This window comes from Humulus lupulus, chromosome 9 (genome assembly GCF_963169125.1).
Source record: "Humulus lupulus chromosome 9, drHumLupu1.1, whole genome shotgun sequence".
NCBI classification, from domain to species: Eukaryota; Viridiplantae; Streptophyta; class Magnoliopsida; order Rosales; family Cannabaceae; genus Humulus; species Humulus lupulus.
The window spans coordinates 165,401,095-165,417,442 of NC_084801.1; the positions used below are offsets into that span (position 1 = coordinate 165,401,095).

General features: G+C 33.9%; 1 protein-coding gene across 1 annotated transcript; it reads left to right on the forward strand.

The window, feature by feature from the left end:
- Positions 1-9,932: 9,932 nt before the first annotated feature.
- LOC133800942 (ammonium transporter 2) lies at positions 9,933-15,240 on the forward strand. The gene is made up of 4 exons (XM_062239058.1): positions 9,933-10,758; positions 10,846-11,131; positions 11,581-11,684; positions 14,553-15,240. The coding sequence occupies exons 1-4, from the start codon at positions 10,111-10,113 to the stop codon at positions 15,012-15,014; spliced, it is 1,500 nt and encodes a 499-aa protein (XP_062095042.1). The 5' UTR covers positions 9,933-10,110; the 3' UTR covers positions 15,015-15,240.
- The last annotated feature ends 1,108 nt before the right edge of the window (positions 15,241-16,348 follow it).

Sequence of the window (16,348 nt, forward strand, 5' to 3'; positions counted from 1 at the left end):
TGTGACTTTTCCCCGCTATCTAACCCTAGGATCGCCTCAAGTCATGCTTTGTAGACCTACCCACATAATAATGTGGTTCTCACAATACCATATATATATCACATTAATACCAATATAATCATACAATTATGCATTTAAATCAGTAAATTCATTCAAATCACTTTTAACCCAATAATGCCCTCCCGGCACACTAATCAAGGCCCTTAAGCCTCATTAGCGAATTTGGGGTCGTTACAGTAAAACTAGAGAAGAATGAAAGAAGAGCGGTGGCTCAATTGGAGTATTCTAGTGCTATTGGGAGTCTAATGTACGCTGCCCAATGTACTAGACCTGATATAGCATTTGAGGTGAGTAAACTTAGTAGGTTTACAAGTAATCCAAGTGTGGATCACTAGAAGGCGATGGGAAAAATCCTAGGTTATCTCAAGAAAACGAAAGGACTAAGCCTTCACTACTCCAAATTTCCTTCAATCTTGGAAGGATATACAGATGCAAGCTGGATATCCAATCTTGGGGACAACTTGTCCACAACTGGTTGGGTATTTACACTTGGTGGGGGTGCAATTTCTCGGGGTTCCAAGAAACAAACCTGTATATCGCATTCCACTATGGAAGCAGAGTTTATAACTCTAGCTGCTACTGGCAAAGAGGCCTAATGGTTAAAGGATCTATTGATAGAGATTCCCCTAATCAAAGAGATTGTATCCACTATATCGATACATTGTGATAGCTAAGCGACATTGGCTAGAGCATACAACGAAGTGTATAATGGGAAGTCTAGACACATTAGTCTAAGACATGGATATGTAAGAAAATTGATTCAAAGAGGAGTCATCTCAATATACTATGTGAGAACAAATGAAAATCTGGCGGATCCTTTCACTAAGCCACTAACGAGGGATTTAGTGGCTACATCATCACGAGGGATGGGACTTAAACTCCCTAAAGAGATTCACGATTGATGGTAACCTATCTTAACACTAGTTATTTAACTAGTGTTAGGTTTAATAGGTAACAAAGTCAATCAAGTGAATATTAGTTGTACTCAAAAGAAGTCCCATCTGAGATGTTGAGTACTTGTGAGTTACCAAGTTGAGAGTTAAAACCGGAAGGTTTTTTAATAGAATTCAGTCTCGTGAAGACAAGTATTTTTGGTAACAAAATACTGTAAGAATTCTACCTATATAGACCTAGGGGTGGTGCCGCCTCTCATGAGAATTGGGAGTATTCTCAAGAACGTCCATGAATGGAAAGTGCACATGGCTATTAACAGTGCAAAGCGAGACATAGAGGTCTCAAGTGAACATCGCAAAGGTGTGTGTGTTATCACCAATTTGTTATCACAAAAAGATGGTTCAATGCCTAGTGAAACCAAATTTTGTGATAATTACACTATAGTAAAGTTCAAGTTGAAAATACTTTATTTTATGCCCCAATGCAATGACTCCTATAAGAGAGAATTCTTATTTAACCAAGTGGGGATATGTTATATTTTAAAAATATAATGATTGGTTAAATAAGTGTTACAATAGATAACTATTTAATCTAGTGGGGGAATGTTATATTATTTTATAATATATTATATTAAATAAATGTGACAAAGAGTGTCACATATTGTAACATATAATAGAGAGTTACAATATTTAGATATATGAGAAATATCCAAATATGTAACATATTTGGTGTTACAAATTCAGCTACAAATTTGTAACTTCTAAATATTACCCTTTATTATGTAAATTTGTTGTTACAGAATATTGAGATGAATTTCATAAAATCCATATGTGAAATGGCTTTTAGAGATATGATTTTAACCCCAATAATGTATTTGGGGGTTACAAAATCAATTGGGAGGGTTTGGAACCGTTTGGAAAAACAGCACAAATTCATGGGCTAAAATTGGTCAGTGGCCGCAGCCACAGAATGTTGGTGGCCGTGGCCTGTGGGACAGAGAGCAGTGGCCGCAGCCACTGATGTCCCTGGCTGCGGCCACAAGGGTTTTTCTAACCAAATTTTCAGTTTCTTCCAACTTTGTTGAACGACTCAAAAAACCCAAATAACTCACAAATCTCATTTTTAATTCCATAAACATCCAATTAATCATTGGTAACAGCCATGGGGTTGGTGGAATTTGAAATTCAAAGGGTGTCTCTAAACTCTATAAATAGGAGTCTATTGCTCACTTGAAAGACACAACTTTTCTATCCATTAGAGCACTTGGCTAGAAAACACCTTGAGGCTTGATTATTTCATAAAGCATTTCCAAAATCTGTGAGAGATCCCTTAGTGCTTGCGTTAGGGGGAAATAAGCTTTTGGACAAAGGTTTCAAACCTTGTTCAAGTTGGTGATCCCCAACACTCTTTACTTTGGTAGTGTGAGTGAGAGTTGTTTATCTTTTGTTACTTGTTCTTTTCTTTTATTCTATAGTTTTTTATCTTTATATTCTTCTTCTCTATTTACTTGTATTTCTTGTTTAGAGTTGTAATCTTTTATTTTCTTTTGTTATAAACACTTTTGCTTTATTTGTATCTTTTGCTTAGAGTTGTATTTCACCATTCTCTTCTTCTAATCCTTCTCTTATTTATTTGTATTTTTAGTTATAGAGTTGTAACACTTTATTTAATCAATCAATATTTATTTGTAATATTTTGTTTAGAGTTGTATTATCTTACCAATTTCCATTGAGGCAAATACATTTTTCCGAACAGTATGTGGCACAAGCCACCTTCTCATTACCAAACACTCTCATAAAGTCAAGGATGGTGGTAACCATGCTCATCCACTGCTCTGCCTTAGCTGGATCTGCACTACCCTCAAACACTAAAGGGTGTTGTTTCTTGAGCCTTTCATAAAGAGGTTCCCATTTACTTCCAGCCTCTGGAAACTGCTCAACTGTTGGCACCGTTACAGGTGGTGCCTCTGGTAAAATGTTCCCTGCAGGAACATGTTGTTGTCTCAGGAGGCGGATTTCCTCTTCCTGCCTCATTACTCTAGCTTGTAAATCAACAAGCAACTGCTGCCAGTTTTCAGGAGCTGGCTGAGGGATCTGACTCTGGTCATTTTCTTGACCATGTCTATCATTCTGGCCCTGATCTTTCTGGCCAGCTGATGAGTCTACATGTCTTGGAAGCATACTATCAACTTATACCTTGCTGCAATAATCAATATGACTAGTTAGGTAGTGATAACTAAACCTCTTGCCACCTCACAATCCAAGATCAAGCAGATATTCATCCATGTTCCACAATCATACTGATAAGCATGTCTATTCATGATCATAACATTTAGCATTTAACACTTAACACTTAACAGTTAACAATTTAACAATGCTAATAAGCACGTTCTAGCAATATTAGTGCTAATAAGCACGTTCTTGCTTATCATGCAGCAGTCAAGGGCCAGCCCTATTAATGTATCTCATGCATGCGGGTAAAACATATATAGTATATTTAAGCAGTTAAACACATAACCACATAAATAGTTACCAAACTATGAGTCGAGCTTGTCTTCAGTGGCGAGTGTACATGCCCAGCTAGTTTATAGAAACCTTAAACCTTAGCATGCTTTGATACCAATTTGTAATGCCCTGGATAGCCCAGACCGTCACACTGTGTTCTTTAAATAGTGCTTAACTCGTTAAACGAGTCATTAGGTTATAAACGTGCATCTAGGTGCTATTAATAGGCCAGGGTGAAAATCTCGGTCAAAAGAAATGAATATATTTTACTAAAAAAAACATTAAATTGTACATGGGATCCAATAAAAGTGTTTGCAAAGTTGTTTACAATTAAAAATGGGCATTACAGTATAAAAATTATAACCTGCCGACCTAAGCGGCAAAAATAGGGTTAAACCCTAGTTCCCCTGAGAAACACCTTGGCTGTGGTGGTCAAGCGACCGCAATGTACACATCGCCACCTAAGCTCTCCACTCAAGGCTAGGTGAGCATTTCTTTCCCTTTACATGCACCACATAGCACCCGTGAGCCAAGACTCAGCAAGAAAACTTATTACTGCATGTAAACAAATAAATAAATGAGCATGTAATCATTCAGGGGTCCTACATCGTGGATTGTTGACTATTAAGTCTTTTTGGGGACCTGCACCTTAAATAAATGACTAGTAAGTCATTTTGGGATCCTGCGCCTTGAATAGATGACTAATGAGTCACTCTCGAGGTTCCTGTGGCCTAAGCCATGTGACATTCCAGTCACCTGAGCGTTTTAGCCCTGACTCTGAGTAACTAGCCTTAGACTAGCCAAGCGCTTTAGTTTTCTTTGACCAATAGGTCAGTCAATCATTTAATTCTCATGTTGATTAGATCTAATCATTTCGGCCTGCGTTAAACATGCTAATACTGCTCTTGACTCATAAACCAATACCATACGACCAGCGCTCAATACTATTGCCGATCATGATTGATAAGTCAGAGCTTCGCGACCAGTACTAAACACCATTGTCGTTTCTGACTAATAAGTCAGTGTCATTCACAAGTAAGCAAAGTTGTCAGGCATATACAGTGCAACCAATATCCATATATAGAGCACTCAACATGCCTCATCAATAAACATGCATATCACATACTAGGTGCAATTTTCTTACCTCTAGTTCGAGCATGAAATAATAAAAGAACGACCCTTGAGAACGATTTGTCCTTAGTCCCCTTAGTAGTCACCTAATTATAATAAAATATGAAATCCCATCAATAAAATGAGTAATAAAAGGTTCATGGACGAAAATCCAGCTCCCGCGACCTCGAATCCTATTAAAACGGTTAGTAGATTCGATCCCGAGCATTGAGAATTGAAAACCCGCGCTTAAAACCTATTAAAACCCAACCTGGCACAAGGAAGACAGGTGGGCCCTGACCTGCCCCCAAGGGCCGCGGCCCGCCCCCAAGACAAAGAGCCCCCTATTTGGATGCCAGGGGCGGGCCGCGACTTGCCTCTGGGGGTTGTGGCGCGCTTGCTAGACAAAACCCAGGGGAGGCTCTGGGATGCATTCAAGTCGCGAATTGCATGAACTCGGTCGCAATCTGACCCCGCGAACCCAGCTCCCCTGCACTTTTCTCAATTCTAACTCAGCCAAATCTTCACCAAACCAATCCCAATATCACAATTAATCATTACCACAACATTATTACCACTTTAACAGCAAAACCCAAACTTTAAATCACCAAAAAAATCATCAATCACTCACTTCTAAATCAAACTCTAAAGCTAAAAGAATAACCTTAAAAACAGAGCAAACACAAGAGATTCAAGCTGAAAACCTTACCTCAATCCTGGAATTGAACCCCTCAATTGCTGCAATACAATCTTAAGTCCCAAACCTCAAGAACCTTAAGCTTCAATCTCCTAATTTGCTTCAAAAATCCAAACCGTGAGAGAGAAATGATCGAGAGTGAGAGAGAAAAGGAAAACTATTTTTTGCTACGTTAAACCTTCTACAACCATTCTTTGGCTAAACATGACCCATGGTCTAAAATGACCAAAATGCCCCTAGGGCCATTTTAATTCCTCAAAGCCACCCAAGGGTATAATGGTGATTCCCCACCTATCTCGTTAATCATAATTAACGTCCTCCGATTCCTATTACTCTCAATATCCTCGTATAATTTTAAATCATATCTCATTACCCGCTTATTCCCGGTAATGTTTTAAACACCAAATTACCCCCAAGCTCACCCCGAGCCCAGTAATTAACCCCGTTATGACCAAACCGCTAACTTGCATCCTAGGATTGTCTCATGCCGAATAGCTCGAACATATCCACATAATAATGTGGTCTCACCCATAAATCACAAACATGCACATAAATATACAAATATGTCATCAACAAGCCAAAATTACAAAAATATCATTCTAATAAAAAGTGGGTCCTCATATATGCAATTATCATTATATAATAATATAACTCACATAAGCATGCATATAATCACATAATTGCATATTAAATCAATTATAGCCCTCCTAGCTCCCTAATCCAGGCAGTAGGCCACATTAGGGAATTTGGAACGTTTACTATTCAAAATATGTATCATTAACATGAATAAAAATTCATAATTGAAAATGTTGTGACTACAAAATATATTATATATTGATGATTTAAAACTAATTTTAATTTAGTCACAAAAATTATTTAATTTTGTGACTACATATTATTGTCTATTAAAAAATGTTGGAATTAAATATTTGTCATCAGTTTTTATTTTTTATAGTGTATATATAATTTTTAATGAAATGACATCAAATCTATCTACAGTGTTGTGCAAATCAAGGTATTAATCATTAATTATAAGTATTCAAGGAAGGACTTGAATGCGTGTTAATTATAGAAAACTTTGATAATGTGTTTTCCTGGAAAGTAAAGTACACAATCCTATGGCTTAAAATTAATATTAAAAATAAAATACATGAGAATACTTGCTAATAAACTAGTATAAGGTATAAATCACTAACATAAAAAGGGGTTATTAAAAGAGCATAGAGAATATAATTTTGGACAATTGTAGGGTAGACAGAAGTCATCTTTTTGACTTTGATCAAATTTGGCTTGAAACTTTTGACTTTTCATCATTTATTGTAAGGAACCCACCTCATAGTTAAGAGGTGTACATAAGACCAAGTTAAAAATGGTAAAAGGACATGTTCCCATCATAGACTCTAATTCTAATGTTAAGTATAAAATTATATGTAAGTGTTTATTTATTCATTGATTTTTTTAATAGAGTAATAGACAAGAATGATGTTAGTTAGGGTGTTATTATTTAGAGACATAAATATAAACGGAATTGTATAAAAATACATGAAATTCTTTACATTTTTTCTTAGAGAACTTTCTATGAAAAAGATGCAAATATACACATTCCGCCTCATTTGACTCGAAGCTTCTTAATAAACTTAAACAATCTTTAAAAAATATATATATACAACTAAAATTAAGACTATTTTCATAGGAATAACATTGTCTTTTGTTTAAATTTGACCCAAAATAAAATCTTCCACTTTCTAAATTATCAGAAAATGTATTATTTAAAATAAAATAAATCCTAAATTTAACTTATTTATCGTTATAACAACTAAATAAATAAGAATATTAATATCATATAAATTTTAAAATGATGTCTTTATTAGATTTGCCTAGTGTTGAATTTTTTTAAAAAAAAAATTGTATGTTTACTACATAATATTTATATTCAAATTAAATTTGACTAATTATTATTACATAAGATCAAAATCAATTAAAAAAATTATATGATAACAAATTGTGTCATATAATTATGCCATGTTGCAAGAGCATAATAATAATAAAAAAAAATTACTTGGAGATATTTGACATTAAAGTTTCCGTTATCAAAGATATTGGTTCAAGCTACTAAAGCTAGTTGAATGTGAGACTTGAATGTTGAACTCACTAAAGACTGATCTTTGTTGTTTATTGAGTATTATATGTGTTAGTGGGCACCCAAAAGTTAATTTTGAGTGGAAATCAAGTCTAGATATATAATGTCATAATAAGCTAATATGTAACTTTTTGGCGAACAACGAAATCTGAGAGAGTATAAAAAAAAAAATATAAAGAAGGCAAGGGTTTTACATGGTTCATGCTATAAAAGAGTCATAGTCCATGAGTCTATGGTATTTAATGAGCTTGAAACTTATTTTAACAAGCTTCAATAGTGGTTCTCGGACAGCGTATATATTGCACTGAGTTACAACGTTTCTCTCTCTAAAAATCTGAACCCCTTACAAGGGAATACCCAGCTATATTTATAGAGATTGGGGTCATTAATGTTAATCATCTATATTTAATTCAAATTCCCTCATTCAGGGGTATTAATGCTGAATTAATACAAAAATAGTTGTACTAAACAAAGACTATGGCCTAGGCGGATTGTACGAGGCCCATTGTAGAAAATCGTGTACCAATATTATGAGGAACATATATCTGACTGTCAAGGTGTGGCACACGTTTGTCCGTGTTAGGCAGCATTGTGAGAAATGTTGATTGTCGAGGATATGAACTCGACACCACTAATCGAGACTCACCAAAAGTTAGATGATCCTCTGGTGGCCCACACTCGCAGTAATTGACACTTGGCATCAACTCCAGGTTTGAGGACCAGAATCCAGAACCTGAGGAATGGGCGAGTGAATAGGGCCTCTCGAGACATGACCTCACCTGTAGACATCCTCACCTCAAGGACAGGCCTCAGGGCGTGGCCTCATTCAGAGACATTCATGACTTGGTGATTGGCTTGGGACGTGGCCTCACCCGGAGACATCCTCGCCTCGAGGGAAGACATCGAGGCATGGCCTCACTTGGAGACATCAACGACTTGGCCGGAGTGGATTTCATGGAAGAGCTCACGCTCCGAAAATTTCATGACTTGTCGCTAATCACTCCTAATTGTCACGTGTCGGGTGGTGAAAACACGAACAAAAAATTAAATAAGAGTTCCAAGAGAATAAACATTTGAACTACAATTTTAAAACCACCCTAGAATTTTGTATTATATAGTCTAAAGATATTTATGTATATCTAAGTGATTTTTGTAAGGGTATATATTTTTATGGGAGCACTTCGGTGCAACCAATTTTTTTATTGCACCGGTGTAGCCATTTTTGTGTTTCGGCACCTAAATAATTTATTTTTTCAATTTTTTATGACAGTTTATATTGCAGTCATTTAAAACATCTTATAAATTTTCAATAAATTTGAAATAATTTACAGCGCCGAAAACAAAGTTTAAACAACTTGTTGCATGGTTGTCTATATTTTTGTATGCGTGTATAAAATTTAACTGTTTGAATCTTGTTTCAGTACTATAAATTATTCCAAATTTCTTAAAAATTTGTATGATGTTTTTAAATAACCACAATGTACACAGTAATAAAAAAAATGAGAGAAATAATTATTTAAATGCCGAAATACAAAAATGGCTCGCCCCCTAAATTTATATATATTTAACTACACAAACACATTCTAACAGACTATAAACATATCCATCAGTGATTTTCATATTTTTCAATTAAGTCCAGAATTTTCACTCTTAAATTGATGTATTGTCCAAACCTTTTGTAACCATCTATATCATCTATGTTTAATTGTGTGTTGTTGAATCGATATAATAGAATAGTACAGAAGCTCAAATGGGCTTTAAATAAGCCTTTATTTGAATTTGGGCCTCATCAGCTAAAGGGTTTGAAATGTAAGCCTTATATGTATAATTAATTTCATTTGATAATTTTTTTCTTTGACAAAGGAATTTCATTTGATAATTATTATACAACAATTCGTGTTATTAGTTTAACTAAATCTTACAAATTTGATCAGATAGTTTGCTTATATGATCATACTATTGAACGAGCTTGATATTGAAATAGTATTTTGACAGTCAATTAAGGAAAACTAAAATTATGCTACTCGAAAAATGGCTGCCTAAAATTCAACTTTGAATCTATTCCAATAGACTTTGGTATGTCAACTCAGTCCTCGGGCCACATTGATGGCATCATTGATTACAATATAGTACCTGTAAAAAACAAACAAAGAAGCAATTAAAAGTTACTTAACAAACCACACTACACATAAAGTCTCACTCGTCTTCTCCAATAATAAAAAAAAAAGTATTAAACTAATGATCAAATCAAATTTCTTCCATAGTTTTTTCTAAGAAGAAATAAAGAGCTGTACGTCATATAAATATATATCTGTGTCCAGAGTCAAAAGTATGAGATGTAATTAGCAGAAAATTATATTCCTATTTCTAAATGCACCGTACATAAGGCTTGACCTTCCCACACGAGCCATTGAAATTTCAACACATTTTCATGGTGACAAAGATGTTTAACAAACAAAGCAAATGATCCACACAATAGGAAAGATAAAAGGGTACTAATACAATCACAGCTGGTCAACCTTCATAACATTCACATCGTTTCTCATCTCATCTCATTTCATCCATCTTTAGTTTTATAAACAAGAAAATATCTTTGAATTTACATGAGAAACTTCACTTGAGATCAATTCTCAACAACCCATATATATTTATACAAACACTATAAAGAACTTTACCAAAAAGACTTACTCATAATTTATTAGGCCATGGCTCAGCCTTCACCAACGGCCTACACAACGTTCACACCGGCGGTCCCTGATTGGCTGAACAAAGGCGATAACGCATGGCAGCTGACGGCGGCGACGCTGGTGGGGCTCCAAAGTATGCCGGGGCTTGTGGTCATCTACGCCAGCATAGTCAAGAAGAAGTGGGCTGTGAACTCGGCTTTCATGGCGCTCTACGCCTTTGCAGCCGTCCTAATATGTTGGGTCCTCTTCGCTTACCGTATGGCCTTTGGCGACGAGCTTCTTCCCTTTTGGGGCAAAGGCGCTCCGGCTCTCGGCCAGAAGTACCTCATCTCGCGTGCCCAAATCCCCGAAAGCACGCACTTTAAAGAGAACGGCGAGATAGAGAGCCGTATGGTGCGACCCTTTTACCCTATGGCCTCACTGGTGTACTTCCAATTCACTTTCGCCGCCATTACTATGATTTTACTGGCTGGGTCGGTTCTTGGTAGAATGAACATCAAGGCCTGGATGGCTTTTGTTCCTCTTTGGTTGGTTTTCTCTTACACTGTTGGAGCTTTCAGTTTATGGGGTGGAGGGTTCCTTTACCATTGGGGTGTCATTGACTACTCCGGCGGCTATGTCATCCACCTCGCCTCCGGTATCTCCGGTTTCACGGCAGCGTATTGGGTATATATCTATGCTACTAATTCTATCTATGTCTTTTGTTGTTTTGTGCTGTAATCATATATAATAAGCTGGGTTTGATTTGATTAGGTTGGGCCGAGGCTGAAGAGCGACAGGGAAAGGTTTCCACCGAACAACGTACTGCTGATGCTGGTGGGAGCGGGGCTATTGTGGATGGGGTGGTCGGGATTCAACGGCGGAGCGCCATACGCGGCAAACATAAGCGCGTCGGTTGCGGTGTTGAACACTAACATCTGCGCAGCCACGAGCCTTCTGGTGTGGACTACTCTTGATGTCATTTTCTTCGGTAAGCCGTCGGTTATCGGTGCCGTGCAGGGAATGATGACCGGACTTGCTTGTATTACCCCCGGAGCAGGTAACTAAATCTTTACAAACATTTGATTAAGTGGTCCCTCTTTCTTTTAATTGCAAATTAGACCTTTTATTTTATGAATATTGATATTTGGTTAGTATATGATTCCAATTCTAAAAAAAATTCTTGTTAAAAAAAATTCCTTTTTATATAAATAAAATATTTTTGATTTATTTTCTCATCATTTTAATAAACAACATAACAAATTAATAATTCTAATTATTCAAAAAAAAAAATTTCATTTTTCTCGTTGGTATAAACGTGTCATTAATCTCGTCTTATTTCATTTCTTTACGTTTTATTCTCATAAACTCAATTTGTCATAAAAATCAACAACAAGATTTATTTGAGCTGAAAGTACAATATTTAAAAAAAAATCCAAAACAGTACTATATTTATGATAATAATGATTGTTAATAATTAAAATTGGTTTGGTAATTAATAAATTGTAGGTCTAGTTCAGTCGTGGGCGGCTATAGTGATGGGAATACTATCTGGCAGTGTTCCATGGGTATCCATGATGGTGCTTCACAAAAAGTCTACCCTATTACAAAAGGTTAGTTTTCTTTTTCACAATGAATGGGTATTTTCGTAATACCATATTACTATGCAATTAAGACACAATTTGATTAAAAAAATGCGTGACAATGCTTTAATTATTAGAATTATATCCACCACATTTAATCTTAATAGTTTGCACGTGTATGATCATATAGGTTGGAAAAATTGTTATGCAAATTGACATGAAAACTATATAGGAAGTTTAAAGGGATGGGATATATGGCCATGGCCCCCGGCTTATTAATGCTTGTTCACAACACTTTTTTATTAACTCTAAAGATGTTAGGTATAAGATCATTAATTAATCTGGGGTCCATACATATATGGGAATAGACCGGCATCGAATTATTAGTGATCCATAATAAGCTTTTTTTGTGAGTATTTCCTTATTTGTTGGGTTTTTTTTCTTATTTCAATATTTAGATTCTAATAGTTGTCATTTCGATATTAGTATATATGTTGACTTTTCAATTCAAATATATATAAACGTATATCTTCATCTAGATGAAATAGATGAGGGCATTAATTACAGATCTAGAGAAATTTTGATATTTATAGAAAAAAAAACATCAATATAAATATATGTTTTTTCAGGTTTGCAATAAAGTAACCTGGTATTTTTTTTCATTTAAATTATCAAACTTAAAATCTAGTCAACTCTTAGATTGGTAAAATAAAGTGGGATAATTATTAATTCATATAACAAAATGATAAATACGATTAATCTAGAAAGACCTGATGAATAGAGTAGTCTCTACAATTTTTTTTCTTTATTTTTTACAAGGGTTCTCGAGATTTGTTTGAAAATTTTAATGTAGTTTCCTTTCATGTTCTTTGTTAATTTTAAGAAATTAAAAAAAAAATGTAATGACATAGAAAGATCTCTAACCGTGAGACTCACGTGAAGCTTATCAAAACTAAGAGTTAGAAGGACACGAAGACAAAATAATGTTTAACAAAAGTCAATAATATACACTCACAAAATTGGTAAATACCAAAACCAAATTATTGGTATTGATATTTATTATATCAACTATCTTTTCTTTAGAAAATATTAATGGAATTGCCATCACCACAAAACCCTAGCCAATGAGCCTTTAGAACATTGTCAAAACATAATAATCACATTTTTAATTTTTAATTTTTAATTGCATGTGCACTCGATCTGTATTTATCATGGCCAGCTAGTTTATTTGAAAGCCAAACACCGTTAATTAATACAACTATATTATTCCATTTCTTTGAGAATAAATTTGATTTTGTTAGTGAAATCCGTGAAGAAATTAATTTAATTATAATTTGCATTATTTAAAGAAATTATTGTTCAAATTAAAGTCTTATTACATTTCTCTTTAATATTATTGGATTATTTTTTGCCTCGATCTATCTTCTTAGCCGCCATCATTTTTGTTTGGCATGCTTTAATTTCTTTAACATACAATTTTATTAAGTAAAATTTTCAATTTTCCAATACTGTTGTGTCTTCTTAATAATTGGTCATATAAACCTAAGGATTCAAATTCTTGGTATCTTAGTTTAAAGTCAGAATTCTAATAATAATATATACCATCGATCATTTTCAACAATGTGCTAAATATCATATAATATATATATTATATATATCGTATCTTATAAATCTTTTTGTCAATAAGTGCATACTGAGGTGACCACAAAAAATTCCCTTGCTCTTCATCATTAATACATGTCGACAAGTCTTAAAGTAATTCTTCTCTATCTTTAGACCAGGAATAGTAATAAATTGACGGCAAAAGTTAACACGTCATGAGATCATTCTAATCTTTAGAAATTAGAATAGTACAATATAATCACTTATTTCTACAACATAATTGTTAATATAGTAATTAGATTATTCATAAATTAATTATAAAACGATAAAAAATAATTAATACTCACATTTAATTAGTATCATATTGATAATCAAAGTCAAATAAATTGTACTCGTACGTCAAGCTGAAATTGTTTTAAGAATTTTGGAGTGTCACTCCAATCATCTTCTCGATTTGTAGCCAAACATAAAATTTTATTAAAAAATAGTAGGACCTAATTATAACTTAGGGTTTTTTTTTTTCAAATTATCATTTTATATCAAATTAAGTTTTACATTAATAAGAGGGATAATTTAGCTAGCATTGTTTGGTTCTTTTCATTTTGCTAGAGCAATTCAAGTTCTCTGAAACATCTAATGATATAATTAAGCAGTGAGTAGAGTTGGAAAAACATTACTTTGTAGATATTAACTAATAATTAAATAATATGCCAATTATATATAACATTCCTAAATCATTATATACCTATGATTTACAAAACTTGAATCTCCTCCCTAAAATGTAGAGAGCCACATAATCCTTGTTAAATTCTCTCTTATTATAGTTGATATTTATTTTTTGAATTAAAAATAAACATCTTTTTTTTTAAATAATAATAATAATAATAATAATAATAATAACCTATGTGATCATAACTTCTCCAATCCTATTTACGACTAATGTATAACTAAAAGAAGTGACATGATTGGTTTATTTTATTTTAAATTTCCTTTAAGATGCCCTTGTATTTGAAGTTAAAACATTCAAAACCACTAGAGGAAGGACTTGCATAGTACCTTTTTTTTCTTCGTATAATAATATTACGATTAAAATAGCCATTTATATCCCACTAGAGAAAGATGGATTTGCTTAGTAACATATTCCATTGTTTCTTTTAATATTATAACAACGAAAATGATCATATTTACAGTAATGATAATGATATGTGCACCAACATATTATAGTATAACATTTTATTAAATTTTATGAATATCTTAATAATTATGTAATTTATTTTATGGTACCCTTATATATAGGTGGACGATGCCTTGGCAGTGTTCCACACACACGCGGTGGCCGGGTTTTTAGGCGGTCTTCTGACGGGGCTATTCGCCGAGCCAGAGCTTTGCCGGCTTATACTTCCGGTATCGAACTCGAGAGGTGCTTTTTACGGCGGAAGCGGTGGATTACAGTTTGTGAAACAATTGGTGGCCGCCCTGTTTGTGATCGGATGGAACCTGGTTTCTACGACGCTCATACTCCTCGCCATAAGGGTCTTCATACCACTGAGGATGCCAGATAATCAGCTGATGATCGGAGACGATGCCGTCCACGGAGAAGAAGCTTATGCTCTATGGGGTGACGGTGAAAAGTACGATCCGACGAGGCACAGTGGCTGGAATAATAACAATACGACGTCGTCGGCGCCGTATGGAGAAGAGTTGATTGCTCCTTCTCCTTATATCAATGGTGCAAGAGGTGTGACTATCAATCTGTGAGAAGTGGTACTACTTGAGATGAAATGTCGTTAAAGAGATTTTCTTTGAGGTATTTCGTCGAACAGTTTGTGTGTTCATTTTTATTGTAAGTAGAATTTTTGTTCTAATTTTCTACGTCTTGGTTTTGTTGATGGTAAGTTTTACTCTTTTTTTAACTGTAAATTTGTATGAAATTAGAACAGGATTAATGATAATTGACGGGTTATAAAATATTTGGTTTTTGGCTTATGCGAGAAAAAATGAAAGAAAATTTTATAAATGAATTTTTTAAATATATTTATAAAATTATGCTTTATTTATAAGAATATAATTCTCATTTTTTCTAAAAATTTATTTATAAAAAAAATTAAATCTGAACAAGAAAAAAAAAATCAAAATACAACTACAAAATGGTTGTCACAAATTCATAATCAATGATTCAATGATGTAGGCTTGAGCCAACTGAAGGGGCCAGGCTCATTTTTGTTTTTTCTACATTTTAATATAATGTAATTTAAAAAAACTAAAATGACCCTACTGCATTAAGATATGGCACTTCAGGTCCAATGAGCTCTTCATGTTCTTTTTTTGATCGGAAGCTATCTTTTTTTCACATTAAGTTATCTAACTATTATTGGACTACTCAATGAGTGTGATTTGTCCATATAAAATCGTTTCAAAATCTTTCCGGTATATCTTGATTGATGAATAAAAATTTCACCATTTGAATGTTCTATTTGTAAACCAAGACAAATTTTTGTTTTTCCAAGATCTTTCATATCGAACTATTTTTTTTAGATATTTTACAACTTCTGAAAGTTTGTCAAGAGTTCCAATAATATTTATGTCATCAACACATACAGCTATGATAGCAAACTCAGAACCTGATCTTTTTAAGAAAATACAAGGGCAAATAAGATCATTTTGATAACCTTATTTTAACAAGTATTCACTAAGTCGATTGTACCACATGCGTCCAAATTGTTTTAGTTCATACAATGATCTTTGTAGTTTAATTGAGTACATTTCACGATGACTTGAATTATATGGACCAGGCATCTTGAATCCAGCAGAGACTCTCATGTAAATATCACTATCTAGTGATCCATACAAATAGGTTGTGACTACATCCATTAAATGCATATCAAGATTTTCATGAACAGCCAGCCTAATTAAATATCTCAATGTAATTGCATCCACCACACGAGAATATGTCTCTTCCTAATCAATACCTGGTCTTTGAGAAAAGTCTTGTGCTACAAGTCGTGTTTTGTATCTTACAACTTCATTTTTCTCATTTCTTTTTTTGCACAAACACCCATCTGTATCTAACAGGTTTTACACTTTCAGGTGTT

Excerpts from the sequence above, each read along its gene's own strand:
- LOC133800942 (XM_062239058.1), top strand. The coding sequence starts at position 10,111 with ATGGCTCAGCCTTCACCAACGGCCTACACAACGTTCACACCGGCGGTC. Across the intron at positions 10,759-10,845 it reads GTTTCACGGCAGCGTATTGG|GTTGGGCCGAGGCTGAAGAG; the intron begins GTATATATCTAT and ends TGATTTGATTAG. Across the intron at positions 11,685-14,552 it reads AGTCTACCCTATTACAAAAG|GTGGACGATGCCTTGGCAGT; the intron begins GTTAGTTTTCTT and ends CCTTATATATAG.